At 44.8% G+C, this 24,106-nt stretch overlaps 1 protein-coding gene across 1 annotated transcript; it reads right to left on the reverse strand.

Annotated features, from left to right (window-relative positions):
* Positions 1-1,890: 1,890 nt before the first annotated feature.
* Positions 1,891-22,015, reverse strand: LARP6 (La ribonucleoprotein 6, translational regulator). Its single transcript, XM_068554801.1, has 3 exons — positions 21,521-22,015; positions 7,376-7,586; positions 1,891-3,468 (listed from the first exon to the last, which is right to left on the reverse strand). The coding sequence occupies exons 1-3, from the start codon at positions 21,721-21,723 to the stop codon at positions 2,401-2,403; spliced, it is 1,482 nt and encodes a 493-aa protein (XP_068410902.1). The 5' UTR covers positions 21,724-22,015; the 3' UTR covers positions 1,891-2,400.
* Between the last annotated feature and the right edge of the window lie 2,091 nt (positions 22,016-24,106).

Here is a 24,106-nt window from a genome sequence, read left to right on the forward strand (position 1 = left end):
TTTAAAGTAATTATGATCCACAGGAGAGGATCTTAAAATAGAGCTGCAGCTGTGTGCCAGGGTGTAAAGGGGTGGAACACCTGGAACGTAGCCAGGCCAGTAAGAGCTGGTGGAGCCCAGGTGTCCCACTGGCAGGTGGCTGTGGGAGGGACCAGGCAGGGGGTGAGTGGGACTAAGGGTAAGAGAGGGAGGCCCAGGGCAGGACCTGGAGTGGCACTGCCCAGGGTCAGAAGGCCTGGGCTCCAGATATAAGCCTTCGGGCCACCTACAGTTGTAGTGGTGGAAATAGCAAATCTGAGTAATTCCTGGAGGCTTTTACCAGTTAATAGGAATTCTTCTGGGACTTTAGGGACACACTATCTTACTAACCAGATAACAATCACCTGCTAATTTGTACAGAGCTGTATAATTAAAAATACACTCTCGGGCTTCCCTGGTGGCGCAGTGGTTGAGAATCTGCCTGCTAATGCAGGGGACACGGGTTCGAGCCCTGGTCTGGGAACCAGACATGCCGCGGAGCAACTGGGCCCGTGAGCCACAATTACTGAGCCTGCGCGTCTGGAGTCTGTGCTCCGCAACAAGAGAGGCCGTGATAGTGAGAGGCCCACGCACCGCGATGAAGAGTGGCCCCCGCTTGCCACAACTAGAGAAAGCCCTCGCACAGAAACGAAGACCCAACACAGCCAAAAATAAATAAATAAATAAATTTAAAAAAAACAAAACAAAACTCTCTTTTCCCGTTTTCACAATGGCCTGAGGTATTATCCTACCTCAGCAGCTTCATGAGTAAAACTGGTACAATAATACCTCACAGGGACACTAAGAGGATAAATGAGAGGATGTGTCTAGCCAAATGCCTAGCACATAGAAGGTGCTGAATAAATATTAGCGCCATTTGGGGTTTCTTCTTTTTGGAACGTGGATGGTGAGGTTCCACATTCTGAGACCCATCTGGTGTTCAGAGTGTGGGATCCAGAGCCAGACTGCTAGGTTCAAGCTCCACCAGTCATCTAGCTCGTAAACCTTGGACAACTTAGTTACCCACACAAAGCTTCTGTTTCTTCCAGTGTGAAACAGAAATAACATGGGAACCTTTCTTGTGTGGTGGTTGGGAGGATTAAACGAGATAATGCATGGAAAACTCTTAGCATAGTCCCTGGCAGCCAATCACTGTTCAATAGTTATTAACGAATCCCATTAAACGTGACTTGCCTAAAATCCCCCAAGGTTCAAGTGGATAAGCCAACCCTGGAATCTAGGCCAGTACCCTTTCTGCTCCGCCCAGGCAGCTTCCACTGAAAAGGAGCTAACACTGATGCAGGGCCAGCTGCATCTCAGACACTGACATCAAGGCAAAGCACTTCACAGGGATACGACGAGGCCAAGGGGGGCGGGTAACTCTCTTAAGGTCACAGAACTAGTAAGCTGGGGATATGGGAGTCAAACTGTCTGACCTCAAGTCCCACAACCATTGTCCATACCAGTGGCTCTCAGATTCTAGAGTGCATCAGAATCACCTGGAGGGCTTGCTTAAAATCCAGATTCCAGGCCCTTCTCCCAGAGTTTTTGACTCAGTCAGCTGATGTAGGGCCTGAGAATTTGCATTCCTAACAAGTTCCCAGATGGTGTCAATGCTGCTGGCCCGGGGACCACATCTAGAGAACTTGGTCTATACTAAGCTGCCTTTGTTTGGTACGATTCATTGTGATGAAAGACTGTGGTGCTCTAACATCTGCACAAACTCTGCTGACCTCTCAGGCTGCCGGGAGCCCCAAGGAGAGCCCTGGGGCACACTCAAGAAATGTGTCCCTGTTAAGCTCCTCAGTGCCTCATGACACCACCCACAGCCTTGTGAGATGCACACAGATTTTGTCAGGCACAGTCTATGGGTTCAGAGCCAGCACTCCCAGTTAGGGGTTTTATTATTTATTCATTTGACAGGAAACATACATTTGGTCGTATAAAACACCATGCTACTGGCTTAACTAGTTGCTGTTGTAGAACAGAACTCCTCTGGGCTTTCAAGAAGCCCTTGCATGGCCAACTGAGGATGGCTCAGTCACTGGAGAGAAGAACCCTGCCACGAAGAAGAGACCCACTGCCAGGCCCTCTCTGGGCAGCCTCTGTCCCACAGCCCTGCAGAGCCATTCACACACGTTGGGCATCATCAAAATAATGGTCATGCTGGGAGGAATGGGTGCTCTGAACTAGAAGAGGGTCTTAAAACCAGAGCATACCAGGCAATTCATATATATTACAAACATATAAATTAAGAGGTCTACACGTATACAAAATCTTTCAAAGGGACTTAATTTCACTCTATGTCATGCCAGGTTATTTGTCAGAACCTTGAAAACACAGGAGGTTTTCAATGGAGCTGGTATTAAAAATAGAAGGTATTTATACACAGGCCCTGCTCCTCTCGTGTCCACTGTGGAATCCTCTGGTGTTGTCAGGGCCTCTGGGCAACCTCAGCACCCCCACAGGCAGCCCATCTGCAGTCTGCATCTTCCGAGAGAGCAGGGGACTCGCTCTGGGGCTCTTCTCCTGCGTCCCCACCTCAGCCTGGCGGCGCCTCCGAACCCAGGGGCTGCCAGAGGGAGTGACGCTGCTGTCCGAGGAATAATCCGTGCACTTGCGAAAGATCTCAGGACTGGCGCTGGAGTTCGGCCTACCTTCTTCCGCCAGTGGGGATTTTCTGGAAACGCCTTTTCGTTGAGCCAAGGGGCTGCTCCAAGGACTTGAGCACGGGGAGGCATTCGGGCTCAGAAAGAGATTCTGGTGGCCAGAAGGGCTGAGCTTGTTGGTGACTGCAGGTCGCCGGCCAGCCATAGGGGACGTGGGATTGCTCTCGGGGTCGGAGGAGCTGTTGGTGGAAGACTCATCCCCCACGTATTGAAGCTCCTCAACTCTCCTGTTTAGGGACTTGTTCAGGTGGATGCTCGAAGTGGGTTCTTCGTCCTGGTTCTTCTCTTTGGATGGTTTCTTTTTGGGTGGCTTCATACCAATCAGGACAGCTTTCATGCTCTCCCGGCCCTGAGATTCTGTGATCATGAACTCATGGGCTTTGATGGCCGCTTCCACCTCCTCGAACTCCACAATGGCGCACTCTTGGGTCCCCACCTGGCTGTACCGGCTGCTGATCCTTCGGATATCGGGGGGCAGCTCTCTCCCGGGTTTGAGGATTCGCACTGACGAGATGACTCCAAAGGTCCCGAAGAGCTTGAGCAGGTGTTCCATCACCTTCTCCTGCACCCTTCCATTCTTCTGGGGGGTGGCCAGGGCCCACAGCTTGGGGGACAGGTAGAGGTCATAGACCAGGAGCATCTTGCTGGGGAGGTTCTCGTTGGGGAAGAGTGGGACAGGGGTGGTCCTCCTCACCTTCCGGTGGTCCTCATTCAACTCGAGGGTCACTGAGTACTTCAAGGCATGTGCTGTGGTTCTCCAGTCCCGTGTAAGGTGTTTCACCTGAAGAACACAGAGCAAATCAGAAACGGTACGTACTGTCCGTGTCCTCCTGGTGTCCTCTATAATCTCCCTCCCTCCTTTCCTTACCCCTGGAACATCAGTATCTAGAATTATACCTGGTGTGTGCAGGCACTCAAAAACCTAGTGAGTGAGCGAATACACTTTCTGCAGTTACAAACAAGGCAGCACGGTTTAGAACAGTGCTGTCCAACAGATCTTTCCGAGGTATGGAAATATTCTATTCTGTGCAGGTTTAAAGGTTAAGCCCGCAGGTTCTGGAACAAGGCTGTTGGAAACACAAATCCAGGGGCCACCTCTAACTGACAGTAAGACCTGAAGAGTTATTCAGTCCCTCAGTACCTCAACTTCCTCATCTGTATAATGCAGACATTAATAGTGTCTACCTCATAGAACTATCATGAGGATTAAATGAATAAAGAAATATATACATATCTACCCCCAGACACACATTTTACATATATAAAACTTAGGACAGTGTCCAGCTCACAGTGAGTACTCAACAAATATTATGTGCTATCATTATTTCAAATATTACATGCTACCATTTTGACAGGATCTGGAGATTTTAACATTCAAATCCTTCTCTGAAGTGGTGCTTCCACATTTCTGCATTCAAGACACAGAAGGTGCCAAAAGATCTTTCAATATCTCCTGAAGATGATGTGGGCTGTTTCAACTTGGAATTAAATGCAACTTGGGTGTCAAGGAGAATGATGAAATGGTCCCTCTCTCCTCCTCCTTTGGTGGAAATTGTGCGTATCAATGTTGCAGCGCATGGAAGCTATATTTATACTGTAAAACAGTAATTTTCGAGAGGCCCACTTCTGGTGAAGGGAATGCCATGGAGAATGAGTCATCCCGAAGAAATGGTGCAGGTGGGTGGGTAACCTGAGCCAGGAATGGCGAGATCACCCGGAGCCAGCGCAGCTGCTCTGCAGAGGCACCCTGACACAAACAGGAACTTCCCGGAACTCAGAAGGGAGGGCTCCCAAACAGGGCCGGGTGGGGGGAGCCCTGGCAGAGCTCTGAGTAGTACCGGCAGGCTCCTGGAGAGAGGGCACTCTCCACTCTAGCCTGTGGCCTCTGGGTGAAACAGCCCAGACTGGGGCTTAGGGTATGGGAATCACAGGTCACCTACACACAGAATCAATGGGCTTATTACCGTGGCATGAGCCAAGGGCAGAGAGAAGCAGGTCCAGGCAAACAGTTGGACTGCAGGTGGACAGGGTCAATGAGGGATCCAGAAAGGGTGAAGAAGATGACCACAGGACAATGGCTCTGTGGGGGTGAAACATGGGGGGAGAGGGTCTTCTCCATTGCCAGTCAGGGAGGGAGCACTCAGGAGAGGAGGGGAAGACTGGGCAAGGAGTGCTGGGGGAAGGCCAGGGTGGCCTTGCTCAGAGGGCCGGAGAAGCTGCTGGAAGGCCATGGCCAATCCAGAGAGAAGCGGGACCCAGTACCCCCCGCCCAGAGCCAGGAGTCAGGGCCACTGGGAATCTCCGTTAGGTCTGAGCATCCCAGGCCTGGGTCTGTGAGCCTGGGGGAGGAGTGTCCAGGCACCCCCTAGGAAGAGGAACCAGAGAGCTGCCATCTTTGTGCAATTACTAGAACTTGGTAAGATTTTCCAAAACTTTGTGGTGGCCCTGGTCATATATGTTTCCTATTATAATTAGCAGGAAACGCTTTAGAATGAAAAGGGTCTTTGCTGTCACTTTGGAGGTGTTGGGGAGTCTGTGTCTACTCTGCAGCCAGTTTTCAACAGAGAACTCTCCTAAATAGATCCAGTAAGTGGCAACTTAAAAAGGAAAGAAAATTAGGCTCACTCTTAGGGTCCCTGGGGAGGAATAAAGGAATGTACAGGATGATTCCACTGGCTGCTCCATTTTGGGTTCCCCCACCAGCACTTTCATGTGAGGGCTTGCTCACTGTTCTCTGGACATGTGTGATACTGTGATTTATACGAAGAAATATATATATTTGGTCTTCATCCCTGTTACTGGCACTGAGTTCCTGAAACCTCGGTAAGTTCCTGAGCGATAAGAGCACAAGGAGCATCTTTTGCTCTAATGAGGCGACTCTGGCTGGGCCCCTGGATGGGACCAGCCATGATGTGAAGCTTGGAACCTTTAGCCCTGACATTCTCCAGAAAGGGGAGAGGGGCAGGAAATGGATATAATAATATCCATATTATTATTATAATATAATAATTATTATTATAATAATTGATCATTCTATATGACAAAGACGCCATAAAAATCCCTAAAGTACAGGGTTCGAAGAGCTTCTAGGTTGGTGAACACAGCCTAAGGAAGGTGTCACACCCCAACCTCATGGGGACAGAAGCTCCCGCACTTGGGACCCTCCCAGACCTTGCCCTATGCATCTCTGCATCGGGTGGTTCCTCTGTATCCTTTATCATATCCTTTAATCAACTGGTAAATCTAATTAAGTCTTTTCCTGAGTTCTGTGAACAGCTGTGGCAAATAATCGAATCCAAGGGGGCGGAGGTCATGGGAACCTCTGATTTGTAGCCAAGTCAGACAGAAGCTGTGGATCCCTGGGGACGTACTACTTGTGATTGGCATCTGAAGTGTGGTGCAGAACCCTTAACCTGTAGGGACCTGATGCTATCCGCAGGTAGACAGGGTCAGAATTGGGTTAAACTGTAGGACACCCAGCTGGGTGTCGCAGAATTGCTTGGTATGGGCAAAAACCTCCCGCACATCTGGTGGCAGAAGTATTGTGAGGAAGAAGAGTAGGTTTTTCCTCTACAACACGAAATGCCCTCTCCCTTCTCCTGTACCTTGAAAACTCCTACTCATCCTTCAAGATCCTATTTCAATGTCACTGCTTCTGGGAAGACTTCTCAATTCTCCAGGCAGGGTTAGTTGCTCTGATCAATTAGCTCTAAACAGTACTCTGTTCTTTCTATTGCAGTACTGTTGATGGTCATATTGTGATCCTTCACTGGTCTGTGTCCCTTATTGGACTTGGCCAGGGCAGGGGGGAATGCCATGTTCATTTTGTATATCCTGTGCCTAACACAGCACTCAGCATACAGAGCAAATATGTTTGCTGAACGAATAAAGGAAAGAAATCAAGAGAAGAGGGCAGAGTATTCCAGCGGGCGAGGCAGAGGAGAGCTCCGGGAGGAAAGCTCTCCTCCAGCGCTCTCTGACAAAGCACAGAGGCAACTTGGCTGGGACCCACTCGTTACACATCCCGTTATGCAACAGGCCACGTGGGCTTTTCCATACTAGTAAATACACTTTCCCCAAGGGAGACACAGAGTTCTTACTCCAACCGGCCTGTTAACTCTTCAAGAAGCAGGGAATTCACAACCCAGTTGCTGGATCTATACAGCAGAGACATGCAATAGATATCCTACATCTCCATCCTATAGATGAGGATGTTGGCATTACACAGCAAAGGCGGCTGGTGTCTTGGAGGAGGCTCATCTCCCAGAGCTCCTTCCTCCTCTTATTTATTCAACTCGGCAAATGAAAAGCTTAGATTTCAGATAATTCTAGGCTAGGCCTGGTCGGTGTCTCTCCAGGTCACTGAGCACCCTGTCCTGGCACAGCATCCTCCTGGCCACTCACTTGCCCGGCAAGAGTGCCTGAACTTTGCTAAGAGCAAGTAATGTCATTTCATAACTGCCACCAGCTGAGACTTGTCCCAACACCCAGGACCCTTTTAATAGAGTGGGAGGATATTCTTAAAAATGATCCTAAATCCCTTCTCTTGATCATTTCCCCCTTTTTCAGGGCTTGGAGGAAATAAAAAGTTGTTAGTCATCAGGTTTCAAGGGGGTAAAAAATATTGAGAACCACAACCCAAAGCGCCTCTGAAACCCTCAAAGCGGCTTCTGAGAACGAAGCCTCACCTTTTTGAAGGATGTGAGTAGCTTGACACTCACATACCCCAGCTTGTTCCTCCTCACATGCTTCAGCAGGAAGGCGTCCTTCTCCAGGTTTTCATCAGAAAAGTAGAATTCGATCTGATCCACCAGTTTCTTGATTAACTCCTCGTCCGGGGGCTGCCACTCCTGCTCCAGGTCCTCATGCTCGTTCTCGCCCCCACTTGTCGTGGTGCCACTGAGACCAGAAGGGGACACGAGGTGTTAGGGGTTGAACCGTAGCCCCCAAGTTTCGTATGTTTAAGTCCCGCCCCCCCATATGTCAGAGTGTGATGGTATTCGGAAAAAAGGTCTTGCAAATGTCATTAGTTAAAGATGAAGTCACCCCAGAGTAGGGTGGGCCCTAATCCACGCGCACACAGGGAGAACATCACGTGAAGATGAAGGCAGAGGTCGGGGTGATGTGGCAGAGGTCAAGGAATGTCTAAGATTGCCAGCCGGCAAACCATCAGAAGTTAGGGGACAGGCCTGGAACAGACCCTTCCCTAGCACCTCAAGAGGGAGCAAGCCCCTGCTGACATCCTGATCTTGGACTTCCAGCCTCCAGGACCGTGAAGCAATAAATTTCTGCTGTTCTAAGCCACCCAGTTTATGGCACTTTGTTACAGCAGCCCTAGGAAACTGTAATGGGTCACATCTGAACTGGGCTCCTCAGAAGTGAGAATCACATGGCCACAAGGGGAGAGATTTTTGCCCCCAACTAGCTAAGAAATCAAGCTTTCATTTTTTTAAAATTTAATTGTATTTATTTTTTTATACAGCAGGTTCTTATTAGTCATCTATTTTATACACATCAGTGTATACATGTCAATCCCAATCTCCCAATTCATCCCCCCCGGCCCCCCCCGCCGTTTTCCCCCCTTGGTGTCCATACGTTTGCTCTCTTCATCTGTGTCTCTATTTCTGCCCTGCAAACTGGTTCATCTGTACCATTTTTCTAGGCTCCACATATATGTGTTAATATACGATATTTGTTTTTCTCTTTCTGACTTACTTCACTCTGTATGGCAGTCTCTAGATCTATCCGCGTCTCTACAAATGACCCAATTTCGTTCCTTTTTATGGCTGAGTAATATTCCATCGTATATATGTATCACTTCTTCTTTATCCATTCATCTGTCAGTGGGTCAAGCTTTCATTTTTAACAAGAACAGAAGATCATTAAAAAAGAAAAACAACACCCTCTATTAACATTTATGTTGCTCTGCCATTGACAAGATGCTTTTCACACATACTCCTATTCTCCCCTCCCCACAAATCCCGATTTGTAGAAGATAGTTTAGCAGAGTAACTAAGAGTCCTGGTTCTAGAGTTAGGCTGCCTGGGTTTGAATCCTGACACCACCATTTATTAGCTGAGTCACCTTAGGCAAGGAACTTCACTGCCATACTTCAGTTCCATTAGCTATCAATTGGGACTCATGATAGTCACTTTCTTGATAGACTTGTGTGAAGATTAATTAATTCATGGAAATATCTAGAAGAGTACCTGACATACCCTCAGGGCTCAGTAAGTGATAGACACACTCATTTGTTCAGTCATAAGGGGCAGATATAGGTTTCAAACTCAAGTTTTCTGTCTCCGAAGTCAGCACACATGACACCTTCCACATTTTGTTGGGACACTGCCGGAAATCTGGAAACAGTCTCATTCACTGGGGCCCTTCTAAATGAACCCCCCTGCCCCCCAGCAGCTCCACCTGGACATACTTCCTCTCCCTCTCTCCGAGAATACTAGGACATGAGAACAAGGCAAAGAAATCCTGGGCAAAGCTTCTTTAGGAAGGCCAATCTTTCATGAAGAGATTAGAAATATCTTCAAAACCATAAATATTTAAGGAATTTGTGATTATCCACATCATAGTTGACACCATTATTAGAAGTTATCAAAGGTGAGTTCCCTTTTGTATATTTAATTACCAGATTATGTATTATATAAATACTATATTTATTATTCAATAAAAAGTATTGGTTAAAAATTACTTCCAGAGAAAAGAAAAAGAACTACTTTCCTTTGTGGCAGTTTGATGTCTAATAACATTGACTATCAGACCCAGAGCCTCCATCAACATGTTCCAAGCAGAAAGAGCATCTCTTGGGACAGATGCACAAACCTAATCCCCCTAAAGCATCCTAGTCTTCCTAAAGCATCCAAGGTACTTCCACTCTGTTGGGAGAACTTGCCAGGCTCCCAAAAGGGCTCAGAGAGTTCATTTAAATAACCAATTTAAAAAAAAGGGCTCATAAAGTAAAAGAACCTATGAATGTGACAGTTTAAAGCCGGAAAAGGCACATACATTTACGTTCTTCAACTCCAGCAAAATGTTCACTGGCTCACAACCTTAAAAAAAAAGCAATTGTATAAGAGTTAAAATGAGGAAAAAAATCGAATATTCTGGCAGGAGAAAAAAAAACTAAATCTATCTCACAATTTTTCAAATTCAGAAATTATATTTAGCATAAAATACAGGCACTTGTAGATTTTAAAAATGAAGAGTTTTAGTTATTTGCCTGTAGAGAGTCTGGAAATGGTTTTTAACATACCTTACTGATGTCACAAGACAAAAGTGTATGTACTAAAGGAAAAAAACAGTCTAAGAGACTAACTTTAAAAGTATGTTTCTTAAAAAGGCTTTTTAAAAATGGGATGATAAACTAAGGGAATATGTTAAGGCAGCCCACTAGATATAACAGGTCAAGTGCAACTTAAACAGTAGATAAGCTGAATATTTTAGAAGTCCCTAAAGGGTAGCTGTGGCAGACACCAGTCTGACTCACCCAGCATCTAATAGCAAACTCTTTCTCACTTGCCCTCCTTTACTATGGAGGTTATAAAAACGAAATGCTCACTTTCCCAGTCTCTCTTACAGGTGGTAGCCATTTGTCATGTTATGGCCAATAACATACAAGTGAAAATCTCTTGGCCTTGGCCTTGCCCCTTCCCCTTTTATCTGTTTTGAGTGTGGATGTAATGGTTGGAGCTGTAGCAGCTATTTTACTACCATAAGGAAAAGGTCAGGAGAATCAGCTTGGCCTAATTTATTGACATTATTGGTTCTGATATTACTGAGTTGCTGAACCAACTACTATAACTACATACTTGCAGAATTATGATTATTACATGAGAAAGATAAAATCCTATTTGTTTAATTCACTGTTAGTTGGGTTTTCTACTACTTACAGCCAAATACTAGGACAGTAACACTACACTGAGAAAAGAGGTGCTCAAAACACGCCAAAGGAAAAGTGTCAGTGGGAAAATCAATGAAATGAAAAAGAAAATGCCAGATGGAAAGCACAAATTTTCACTTTATTACAGAAAGTGTACACCCTAGATAGTAGTTAAAATGGATAGGTTGAATATACCAGATAAAATAACTAAGAATGCATAGGAAATTCTGGGCCCAGCTGACAAGGATGACAATAAATAGCAGGGGATGGGGTGAGGTGTGTGATAACGACCAGTGAAGAGTTTTGGGTGGACTCAGAGGTATAAGCAAAATGGCCCAACTTACTACAAATGGCTAGTATATCACAGGTGACCAGACCATTAAAGGGACCCACAGACCAGTAAGTCCTACTTCCAAACCAGAGCAGTTGATGCCATCACTAAAAGTAAACTTACACACAAATAAAACATAATGGAAGGAAGATGATGCAACTTCTCACTTTCTCTAGTGCCTATTCTAGATCCTCCCATTCTTCCCAAGGTCAGCCACGGGAAGACTTTACTCCCTGCAGATGATTCTACCTCAGACTTGATTAAGAAAATCAAGTTCATCCAATCAGACTTGCCCAGACCTTCCTCAGACTTGTTCTGTGTGTCTGGACATCCACCAAAGAATTCGTTTGCTGTATCTGGGCGCCTTTTCTCCATCTTGCTTTCTTGCCCCCGGCTGCAGGATGGGACACAGTTGATCACCTTCTTCTTGATATTCTCCCCCTGGGCTTATATGAGTTGTTCTTTTCTGGGTTTTCTTCCCATCTGACTGCCCTTTCAGGATCTTCTTCCTCCTCCCACTTTGAAATGTAGGTATTTGCCAAGGATCTTTCCTTGGTTCTTTATCCCCTGGCAACCTCTACACTTCAGCCACTGGTTGGCTCATCTGATTCAAGTCTGCCTCTCCTCCTACCCCTCCATCCTGCTCTCACTCCTGAGTCCAGTCCTCAGTTCCTAACTGCCTGCTGGACGTTTCCACGTGGATAGCCTGATACTGCTTCAGTATCAATATGTCCAGAATCAAGCTGTCACCTTCTGCAGAACTCAGCCTCAGGTAGGACCAAAGCCTGGGCCTGTTTACCAAGAGACATTCTACCTGGGAAGCTCATCTTCTTTCCACACAATCGCTCAGTAAATAATCCATAATGTGTTGGGAGGTGACTCTGTGTCAGTATTTGCACCTGGTGAGCAAATAACCAGAAATTCCAGAACAGGTGGGTAGTACTGGGAGGTAATAGAAAACCTCTGTGTGAGTGCAGAGGTGAGCTTCTTGCACCCAGAGGATCCCTGCCTCTGCATGGGTGCTGTCAGCAGCAACTGTGCATCTCCCAAGGGGAATCTTGGAAGATCAGGAAAGCCTGTTTTACATATGGGAGCCTGCTGCACTGTTTCCTGGTTCTTGTAACAGCCTTTGAACACAAAAGACCATGTAACCTTCACAAACATTAAAGAAGTTTATATTCTTTATATATGAACATTGACAACTTTTTGCCAATTACAACTATCCTATAATAACCACATTACCTTCCCTCCCATAATGTCCCACAAATGACTTTCCCTATACTCTCTTCTATGTGCTTAGACTCAAAGCCTAAGATGCATTTTTCAGCCTTCTCTTTGCCCCCACATTGAGTCAGTTATCAAGTGCTGATTTTATTCTGCAGTGTCTCCCATCTGTTCTCTCTTTTCCATTCCAACTGTTCTCGTTACTTCTCCCTCGGACCCTATTAATAGCTCATCAAAAAATAATTCTTAAAAATTAAAGTAATACATATACATAGAACCAACTGAAATAAAATAGTAGAAAACTTATAAAGAGAGCAACAATCCCCCTCTCCACTCCTCTTTCCTAGATGCAACCTCTATTCAACCATTTAATTCCTATGAGAGTTGCCTTATAGGTCTATAAAATAAGTTCATAGCTCTATGCATCACTTGCCAATTTCTGAAATTCTTTGTTGATGTCCTATTATACAAAAGAAGGATTTGGGGTCACTGAAAAGCCTCTTCTTTCAACTTTTATATTTTTATATTATTTTTGGTTTTTCTATTAGCCTTCTCTATGTGTTTTTAAATAATATACTTAAAATTCTGTTTCTTATTCCACCAACATTAAAAAATATTTCCCTATTCCTCACAACATATGATGTGCATATTATTACCCCTCCTTTTCCTTCATCTCTCCTTACATTTCCAACTTCCCAAATTTTATCAGATGTGCCTTTATTTCATTTTGTCATGGTTCATAATATTTACAGTCTATTCTGGAACTACTATTTCATGCTTTGTCTATAGATAGATACTAAACTCTGAAAGTCAATCAGTTGTAGGTCATTATTATTACTATATAAACATTGGTCACTGCAGGGAGAAGGCATCTGCTAAGATTACAGTTCTTTTCTTAAAATACTGTCAGCTGACTGACCACTTGGACTGATCCGCTGTGCCTATTATTTTCTATCACATTGTCTGTCTGTGCCTTTGTCTTTGATTTATATGCTAAGAGATTTCCTTGACATTATCTTCCAACCTTTTCCAGTGAATTTTTAAAATTTCAGTAATTATTTACTCTTTAAAAATTCTTTTATGTCTTCAGATTGTTCCTTTTTAAGAGCATCCTGTTCTTATTTTGTGGATACACTATCTTAAATTCTCTCAGGGTACTAACTGGAGTATATATAATTTTTAACAGTCTCTTCTGTTTCCAACAGTGTTGCCTCTGTATCCTCTGGGGTCAGTTTTTCCATTTAATTTTCATGTCACTGATTTTCTTCACGTGGCTGGTAAACAAGTCATCTTTTTCTTTTTAAAAATATTTTTAAAATAAACTTATTTTATAATAGTTTTAGATTGACAGAAAAATTGTGAAAATAGCATAGAGTTCCCATATATCCCACACCAGAATTCTTCTATTATTAATAGCTTGCATTAGTATGGGACACTTAATGAACTAGTATTAATACAGTATTATTAGCTAAAGTCCATATTTTATTCAAATTTCCTTAGTTTTTACCTGATAGCCTTTTTATGTTTCAGGATCCCATCCCACGTTACATTTATTCATTGTGTCTCTTTAGGCTCCTCTTTTCTCTTGGCTATGACACTTTCTCAGACTTTCCTTGTTTTTGATGACCTTGACAATGTTGAGGAGTACTGGTCAGGTATATTGTAGAATGTCCTTCAATTGGGATTTGTCTGATATTTTTTTCATGATTAGACCGGGGATATGAGTTTTTGGGAAGAGGACCACTGATGTAAATTTCCATTCTCATCACATCATATAAAGGGCACATACTATCCAATGACTGATAATTGTGGATGTTGACCCTGATCACCTGACTAAGGTAGTGTTTGTCACACGACTCCACTGTAAAGTGACTCCTTTTTCCCCCTTTCCATACAGTACACCTTGGAAGGAAGCCCACACATAAGGAGTAGGGAACTATGGCTCCATAGTTATTCATTCTGAAGAATGAAGTCTGGGTTGCTTTTTCTTGGTGGTTTGTGAGGGCTCCCTAGGAATATGTACACTCCTATTGTTTTTCTTCCTTAGGTGGCTCTATATACATGGGTGGGGCATGCCAATTGGCAGGCTTCACTTCAGAGTGAACTGGAAGGGAACCATTAAGTAGGAGCCCTATATCAGGTACCAGCTCTACCTTAGCAGCCCTAGATCACCACTTAGTTCACTCAATTCCTTTAGGAAATAATCTTGTTTCTTTTTTCCCCTGGGAAGTAAAGGGTATATTGTCTACTACCTTTCATTGGCAGGTAGAGAGGCTGGGCAATTGTTCTAAAGGAAGAATTTAAATTACCTCTCAGATATTAGCATCCCTTTTCACTCTTGCCTCCTTTGCATACTTCCCAACCACAGCCTTTCTAGGGTTCTTTCTTCCCACCTCCTGTCACTTCCTGTTGTATTTTGGGCTACAGTCTCTTCCGTTCTGTGCCTTATTACACGTTTTCAAGAACAGCTATAAAATGCCACTGCTCTGCTTTGATACTAATAATGTTTTCTATTTCCTGTTAAATAAAATCCAAAATCCTTAGCTCTTTATTCAGATTCACTTAGAATCTGGCTGTAACCAGCTTCCAAATGCATTTCTATTTCCTTGCAGATCCTTTGCTCCAAGCAAATAAAAGACTTATAGTTCCCCGTATCACAAGGTTTCTGGACTCTATGCCTTTGTGCATATTGTTCCCATCTCCTTGAATGCCTTGCCCCTCTCTCTCTGGTCCGAATCCTAGTCACACATCAAGGCCCATCTCAAACGTAACTCTCCCAGGAAGGAAATCATTTCAACTTCTCCTAATACTTGCCTCTATTTGTATCAGAGCTACTTGTGTGCATATCTTATTAGTGCCCTGAACTCTAAGTTCTGGGAGGGTAGGATTCATATTGGTTTCTTTCATTCTACCCAGAGCCTTGCACATAGTAGGAATTTAAAAAGCATCACCAAGGTAAAGTGAACTGTTTCTGTACGGGCAAATCACACCTATCAGAATTCTTTTAGGGAGAAAGTATGGTTCCTGGTGAATATGTTGCTAGTGGCCTTTCAAGAGGACTGTGAAAAAGTTTTACATTTGCATTACTGTTTTGCTTTAAATAAAGCATTATAAACTGGGAGTGATGATGAGTTCTTTTGTTATGACTGTAAACTTGCTAGAAATGGAAACAAAGCATAGAAATAAGGGGTACATTTCGAAACAGCTAATTGGGCTCCACAGACCAGTGTTGAAATATCTATCATATTTGTAAATGATTTGGAGAAATAAGGGCAGGATAAGATCTCCAAGGCTGCTTTTCTCATAAAATTTCAAGCTACTTTGGCTGTTAATTGAATGGTTAATCAGATGATACCTTACGAAGGAAAATACCCAAACTAAAATGGTGGAGTACTGAGCTCCTCATTAAGACTTTCAGTACAGAAAAAATTTTTGGACTCATCATCTATCCTTGCCGATGGTCTAATATATGTTGGTTGGGTCACCAAGGCCAGGAAAATGATGGACAGCAACATGGAGGATAGTGAACACAAAGGAGAAAATAACATTTATGAAAAACACTAGGGTCCAGTACCATTGTGTGAAGTTCCTTTTGACTCGTCTCTAGAAAAAGATAATGAATCTGAAAAGGTTCAAAAAGGCAACCAAATTGATAATGCAATATAAAAACATGAGGGAAGATTCAAAAAATAGAGGTTCAAGAGGACAGGTTGAAAACATATATAGGTATGCACCAACTTTGCAAAAGGTATCACGGGAACAACTACATTTTGGATGCTACTAGCAGAGGCCATATGCTATGTTTGGTTGGTCCACGGCTTCCTACATATTTATTACAGAGATCATGACCTTCCTCTCTAATCCTGTCTTCTGCCATGCTGTTCTGGCATATTTCCTAGGGCCTAGGAAAAGTACAACTAGTGGATGTCTCTCCAGGTCTACATAATGGTTTGTGGTGTGGAGCAGAGATAATGTACACAAGGTACTTAGTTCCACATATGGCACATAAATGGCATTAATAAATGAAAGCTTTCGTTATCATCATCCAGAACAGGGAAAAGATAGCCTTGTGCAATGGCCCTGTAAAATCACGAAGAGAAAGAAACCTAGATGTTTTTGTTTGTTAAATGAAGAGCAGATGTGCTCAGTGGTTTTATCATTCATACTAATATTTAGTATTATAGTTTTAAATCATTTTTACACACTGTAAGACAAAGCAAATAAGTAAATGTGTTAATGTTATTAGTAATCAAGATTTTCAGTATAAAAATAAAAGAAATAAGGCAAAACCCCTGAAATGTTAAATTTGAATTGGAATTATCAACATAAACTTATTTTTTTAAAAATATATTTCTTAGCTCTGTCTATTGAAAGGGCCTGAAAGAAATGATGCCCCAGCAGAAATTAGCACTTTTAATTCCAGGTCTTGGTTTCTAAATACCTTCCACCTAGCATTTGAAAAACCAGGGATTCCTGTGGGAATGGAGGGATTCCATGACAAAAGCACAAATTAAGCCTAGAATATCTAGTATCAGAAAGCAAAGAAGACATCCAGATGGCCAACAGGCACGTGAAAAGAGGCTCAACATCACTAATCATCAGGGAAATGCAAATCAAAACCACAGTAAGATATTACCTAACAGCTGTCATTAGGGCTATTGTCAAAAAGACAACACATAACAAGTGTTGGCAAAGATGTGGAGTAAAGGGAACCCTCGTGCACCACTGATGGGAATGTAAGTTGGTGCAGCCACTATGGAAAACAGTATGGAGATTCCTTAAAAATTAAAAATAGAACTACCATATGATCGAGCAATTCTCTCCTGGGTATTTATTCGAAGAAAATGAAAATATTAATTAGAAAAGATATATCCACCCCTATGTTCACCACAGCATAATTTACAACAGCCAAGATACGGAAGCAACCTAAGTATCCATAAACAGATGGATGAATGGATAAAGAAGCTGTGGTGTGTGTGTGTGTGTATGTACATATATATATATATATATATATATATATACACACACACACACACACACACATATATATACACAATGGAATATTACTCAGCCATAAAAAAGAATGAAATCTTCTCATTTGCGACAACATGAATGGACCTAGAAGGTATTATGCTAAATGAAATAAGTCAGACAGAGAATGACATATACTGTATGATTTCACTTATATGTGGAATCTAAAAAACAAATGAACAAACATAATAAAACAGAAACAGAGAACAAACTGGTGGTTGCAGGGAAGTAGAGGGAGGAGACAAATGGGTGAGGGAGATTAAGAGGCACAAACTTCCAGCTGCAAAATAAATGAGTCACGGGTATGAAATGTCCAGTGTGGGGAATAGAGTCAATAATTAAGTAATATCTTTGTATGGTGAGAGATGGTAACTGGACTTATCATGGTGATCATCTTGAAGTGCATAGAAGTATCGAATCACTATGTTGTGTAACAGGAACTAACATAGTGTTGGAGGTTAATTATACTTCAAAAACAAACAAACAAAGTCAGAAAAAGAAATCAGATTTGTGGTTACCAGAGGCGGAGGATGGGGGAGAGGAGGGTGAATTGGATGAAGGTGGTCAAAAGGTACAAACTTCCAGTTATAAGATAAATAAGTACTAGGGAAATAATGTGCAACATGATACATATAATTAATACTGCTGTATGTTATATGAAAGATGTTAAGAGAGTAAAGCCTTAGAGTTCTCATCACAAGGAAAAAAATTTGTTTTCTATTTCTTTAATTTTGTGTCTGTATGAGATGATGGATGGTCACTAAACTTATTGCGATAATCGTTTCACGATTATCATTATCTTGTACAACTTACACTTATATAGTGCTGTAGTCAATTATATCTCAATAAAACTGGAAGAAAATAAAAATAAAAATAAACTGAGGGGAAAAAAATAAACTGAGGGGGAAAAGGCAAGGAAGTGCTCATTTCTGTTTGCCTCTTTACGAGGGACTCTTGTTCAATCCCAGATGATCAGGGAAAGCTCTATTTTACATACGAATGTCAGCTAATAAATGTACAAAGAATGATAATATGAGAAAATCACCAATATGTAATCCCCGATGAACTGACTCAAGCAAAGATCATCAGTGGATGCTAACACCATTAGGTGAAAGGTCGTTGGTGAAAGAATATTCACAAGAAGACCAGATGTTACTTGTTAATCACAATGGAGGGATCACCTAAACCAAGAAGTCAAATTTAGCATCACTAATGGTGGATGCTGCCTGAGGTGATGCAATAAGTTTATGGCAGTGCCCAAAGAGTGTTCTTGCCAAAATGTTTAACTGAATCTAATCAAGCCTTCTGCGCTAACTTGAGTTTATGGGAAACACATGGTACAAAGGAGCAAGTTACGCTAGACGATGAGAACATAACCAGACCAGTTCAAACTGTGAAACATTCAACAAGACATCTGGGCTCTTATCTAAAATAGGAAAGCATTAAAAAAAAAAAAGTGGGGATGCTCTAGATTAAAAGATTCTAAAGAGATATAATAGACAACTGTCTCGATCTGGGGTTCTGGTTTGAGGTGAAAAAGAAACAGCTGTAAAATACAATGTGGGACAATTGGGGGAAACATGAATGTGGAACTTGATTATTAGATTATTTTAGGGATTATATTAGGGAATTATTGTTAATTTTCTTAGTTGCAGTAGTAGTATTATGCTTTTATAGGAGAATGTCATTATTAAGAGCTACAAAATGAAGTACTTAGGGTATAAGTCTTGCGTACAACATACTTTCAAATAGTTCAGGGGAAACCACACACATTATATATCCATCAAACAAATATGGCAAAATACTAACAACTGTTTAGTCTAGATGGCAGGTATACAAATGCTCAGGTTACTACTCTTTCACATTTTATGTCTGGAATTTTTTATGTTAAAAAGGTGAGAATAAAAGAAAAGACATCTTTTTAGTGAGCAAGATGGGGGTAAGACTAGAGAGATTGGGCTAGGTATTGGAGATATGGAGAAGATTAAGACAAGGTCTCTGCCTTCAAAGATCTCACTGTCTAGAAGAGGAGAAACACACAAATATTTCAACTTGATGGAGTGAGTGCTATGATAGAGACACACATTCATTCAACAAACATTTATAGAACACCCACTACGTGGCAGATGCTGTGCTGGGCACTGAGGATGCAATGAAAACAAGGTAAGCGCAGTCCCTGAAGTCATGGAGCTCATATTCTTATGAGGGAGACAAAACTATAGAATTACAATTGTGGTGTGTACAGAGTACTACAGCAGCAGGAAGAAGAGAATACAAACTTGGCTTTGGGGTAGGGACTGAGGATGGTGGGGAAGACAGAGCGAAGTTTTAAGGCGACTAGAAATTAATCAGAGGGATCTGAGGTGGGAGCACAAAGACATGTGGACGCAAAACAGCACCCTGTGTTCAGGGACCTAGTGGGGGTCAGCACTGGGGGAGCACGAACTGTTAAAACAGGCAGGGAAGGAAGCAATGGGCTGAGGGACGATGTGGGTGGATACCCATCTCAGCCAGCGGGTTTAGGAACCTGGGCTTTCTCCTGTAGGCTCTGGGAGCCCAGAAGTGTCCCACACAGGGTGGTGGCCGCTGCTGTGCCAGGCTGGCTCAAGCAGGGGACGGCGTGATTCTTGTTCTTGGCTGCACTCTCCTTGTGCTCTGGATGTTTGCCCGCTGGGCTCTGTCAGCTCCACCACCCTGAAGAACCCCAGGGATTCTTCTGGGGTCAACTCTATGCCAGTGGGCAGCAGGAAAGGCTTCAGACTGAATGCTCCATGAGACTCCAGCCCCTGGAGCTGGGAGAGAAGGGTGGCTCTGGGGTAAGAACCACCCCACCCCCGAAGAAAGGATCGTGTTCTTCTAGATCTCCATAGGGGTTCCCAAGAAATAAGTAGGGCTTTAATCCCTGCTAATGGTACAATCTCAAAATGTAGTCCCCGGGATAGGGGACAGCTCTTTGCCACAGTTACAGGCAAATAAATTCAGCAGAATAAGCCACTCTGGACTATTTTACATGACCTCTGAAATGATTTGATTAAGCAGCTGCCTTCTCAAGATTGTGAGATGTCAGTGACTCAATATTTTTATACTTTCAATACTCAGCACACAGCTGAGTGAATGAATGAATCAGACTTTACAGTAAAGTGCTGATATTATGTACTAATCTCTCATGTCATCTGCTGTGGCCCAGCTTTCCTGCACTAAACCACTGGGCTGGACTTTCCTGCTCGAATATCTCTATCTGAATGCCCTGAAACTCTGGGCCCTTAAATCTAGACCTCTTCCATTAGGGAAGGGTCAGGCAGTGAAGGGGAATGGCTCTGGCCCCAGGATCAGCATGCCCTTGAGTTGAGTGTTCGACCAATGAAGTAAATATATGCCTGCCAGGGAATAATCCTGCAGAGCTCTGACAGCTCAAAGCATGTGCAAAGAGGACTCTTAATAGGTGCCTCTTGGGATTTCCTATTATTTGCAGGTTCTGTCACTGCCCTACTCTTATTTCTATGGATGTTCCATACTGCATCTCCTTTCAACAGCAGGAACAAAATCACAGTCCTGAAAGGCCTGGGTGTTAGTGGACACAAGAGTAAGGTCTCTCTCTGGCTGATAAAAAAGCTCAGGGCCCAGAGGCGAGGTTAGACAGGTGGTTTCTTGTGCTAGACTACCCATTACCCAGGAACCCAACACCAAGGCAGCAAGATGACGATGCAAGCTTAGAAGTCAGATGGAGAAGGGGCATGAAAATGGGAATCCCCCAGCAGGGAAGGATGAAGCAGCAAGCCCTGAACTGATCCCAAATGGGGCAAATGAGCTCTCTACACGGTGAAATCACTCCTCCTCGGATCCCCCAGCAGCAAGTGTCAGCTGTGCCTGGCCGGCCCCCCAACCCCATTTGGACTGATAAGCAGACAGGGAAATGACGGCAGTGAAGGCTAGGTGGGACCACTCTCATGGGGAGGTGGGCCGGCTTCGGAAGTGAAGGCTGGGCTGGGCTAGGCTTTTTGGAGGGTCTTTGGGTGAGCTCAGGGAAGGAGAGTCTCCCTCTGGGGAGGAGATGGCGAGGATGGTCCGGGAAGGACTTCCCCCTGGGTCCCAGAGCATGCCCACGTCCAGGCCTCTCAGATCCCCGCCGCCAGTTCCGAGAGCCTTGGTGGGGTTAAAGGCTGCGGACCCGGGCACCAACAACCGCCAAAAGCCAGTTCTGACTCCGTGGGACGGCCCAGAGCAGCGTCCCGGGCCGGCGGTGGGGGGTGGTGACGACCCGCTGTGCCCGCGGAGTTGTGCTCCCCCAACTCGGGTTCGGCCGGGACTCGGGGTCGGAGGCTCCCACCCGGGCCAGGGCCCTGCCGCCGCGCTTACCTGTGCCCGCGGCTCGGCTCCTCCTCGCTGGCGCTGCCCCAGCCTGGGCTGAGGTACCGAGAGGGGTCCCCCGAGCCCCGAGCCTCCGCCCCCTCCTCCTCCTCGTCCTCCAGCTCCTCTACGTCCTCGGCCTCCTGGATGGCGACGCGGATCTGCACCGCGGTCTCGGGCCCGGACAGCGCCTCCTCGCCGGGCTGGGCCATGGCTCGCGGGCCGGCCGGGTCTGCGGCGCCGCCGGGTCCCCCCACGCCGCGAGGCCGAGCCAGCCGGGCGGGGACTACGGCGACGAGGGGGCGGGGGCGGAGGCGACGCGAGCGGCTCTGCCCCGGGAAGGACTGGGGTCGCGGCGCCCCGCCCCGCGCCGCCGTCGCCACCACCCCGACCGCCTACCGAGCGCCAGCGCAGACGGGGTCGCGTAGCGGGAAGGTACCTTCCTCTGCTCTCCTCCCGCAGAGGCCTGTCCGGGACTGATTCCCCGACCCCACCGGTCCTAACAGTGCGCGCCCGCGGCTCACACGGCCCAAGCCCGAGTGATGTGCCAGGGCTCCCTCCTCCCGCCCGCTCCTTTCCAGGCGGCCCCGAGGAGGGAAGGGGCGCGGCACATCTGACTTCACAGTTTGTGGATGACTCTGGGGGTGGCAGGCACAGACAGCAGCTTAAGGGGCTTCTGTGCCCCTTGCGCGTCTCCCCTTCTGACTTGCACAGACGACCGAAATCTCCACCGTAGGTCTCCATGGCATAAGCACCCTACACTGTGCGTCTTGTGACGTCAGGGACTTGGCTCTTGCCGTGCCTCATTCTAGTGGTTCCCAGAGTGTGGTCCCCAGACCAACAGCACCAGCTTTACCTGCGAACTTGTTAGAATTGCACATTCTCAGGGCCCACCCAGACCTCCTGATTAAGAAGCTATGATTCAGAACTTTGTGCTTTACCAAGCCCTCCAAGCGATGCTGAAGTTCACTAAAGTTTGAAACCCACTGCCCTCTATGCCTCTTAGAATATGCCCTGCACATAGTAAGCATCCAAATATTTGTTGAATGAATAAAGGGAGCTACTGAAATGCCAGTATGCTTGAAACCCTGCCACCTTTTCACATTTAGCTTTATACTGAGTTCCATCTCAACCCTTCAAATGTGACCCAGAAACTAGGGACAGGGGCATAGAAATGAATAAAACTTCCATCTGCTTTCATGACGCTCTTGATTTAGCACCTTCTGCGTAATCTGTTGTGTTAATTTGCCACAGTAGGGCTTCAAAAGAATGGAACCCTGGACCAACACCTTTTGGCTCAAGAAATGGGGTCTTGGAAATCAGCATCCTTGTAAAAGAACACCATGCACGGGGCTCTGGGCACCTGAGCTGGGCCAGGAGAGACCCAAGGGGGCAGTAAGGACAGCCCCTCTTTTTAAGGTTTGACTGGAATCTGCATCCCTTTCTTTTTCAGATCTCTCTTTTGAAAGAAGAGGTCCTAGAATGAGTAAGTGAAGGAAGAGGTGGACCCTTGGTGTTCTGCCCTAGAACAGCTCACAGGCTGGAGTCTGAGCTACTAGGAGGAAGAGGCAAGAAGTCAAGAGGATCTGTGCCTCCCTCCAGGGCTACAGTGGTTATAGGACCTCTACACACCTGGTCCACCACTGCAATGAAGAGCAAGAGGAGAGAGATTTGCAAGCCCCTCCACGCCTCCTGATCTGATAACTTTAGTCCCTAAATTCACAAAACAATATGCGTCATCTCATTTAAACTGTTCTGTGTGGCAAAAACTACAGGGATTGTTATCCCTACCCAGGATAATGGCTCCATTGGTACCAGGTTTTAATTTACGTAGAATTCATGCATACCTTGTATCAGGGTTTCCAATTGCCTGACCATAAGAGTCCCCTGGGGACTGTTCTGAAAATATAGATTCCTAGTCCCCTATAGTTTGAAAACTGGCAGTTGGTGGGTGAATCTGATCTGCGGAGGTGTTTTATTTGGTTGGAGTTTTGAAAAAATAAATTGAATTTATATGCCCTTAGATCCAAATATTTCTACCTATGCTGATTCTGGTATTATTTATTTCTGACTCTGTATAAAGGAATTTTGGATCTAGGAAGGATGTTATACACCATCCAGCCCTGAGCTCCTGTTCTGGATTGGGTACCCTCAAGAGTACAAACCTTTCTGCCAGGGCCCCACTGAGAGAATCAAATGCAAAATTTGCATGAAAATTTTAAGGCAACTTCACATTTGATTTGATTAGTTCTACCCACACACCTCATCATTTGTGTCACTGATGAAGGAACCAGGCCTTTTAAAGGGCCCCTTCTGGTTTCCAGCTCCTTCCTACACTGTGCTGTGGCCAGGGAATGAGGCCGCTTCCACCCAGGCCTGTGTTTAGCATCATTGCAGGGAGTTTGCATCAGTATGGAGATGATTAGCAAAGCCTCCTTCAACAAAATCATGACCTCAGCCCACAGTTGGCCTTGTTCGCTTTCCCTGGAATCTTGAGAGCTCATTTTTGTAGTAAACTCAAACTGGGACATGGCTTTTTTCCATAGTTTCTGAGTATAAAACAAAAGGAAAAACATTGACAAGGCATCAGGATGG

This window comes from Eschrichtius robustus, chromosome 1 (genome assembly GCF_028021215.1).
Source record: "Eschrichtius robustus isolate mEscRob2 chromosome 1, mEscRob2.pri, whole genome shotgun sequence".
In the NCBI taxonomy this organism is placed as follows: Eukaryota; Metazoa; Chordata; class Mammalia; order Artiodactyla; family Eschrichtiidae; genus Eschrichtius; species Eschrichtius robustus.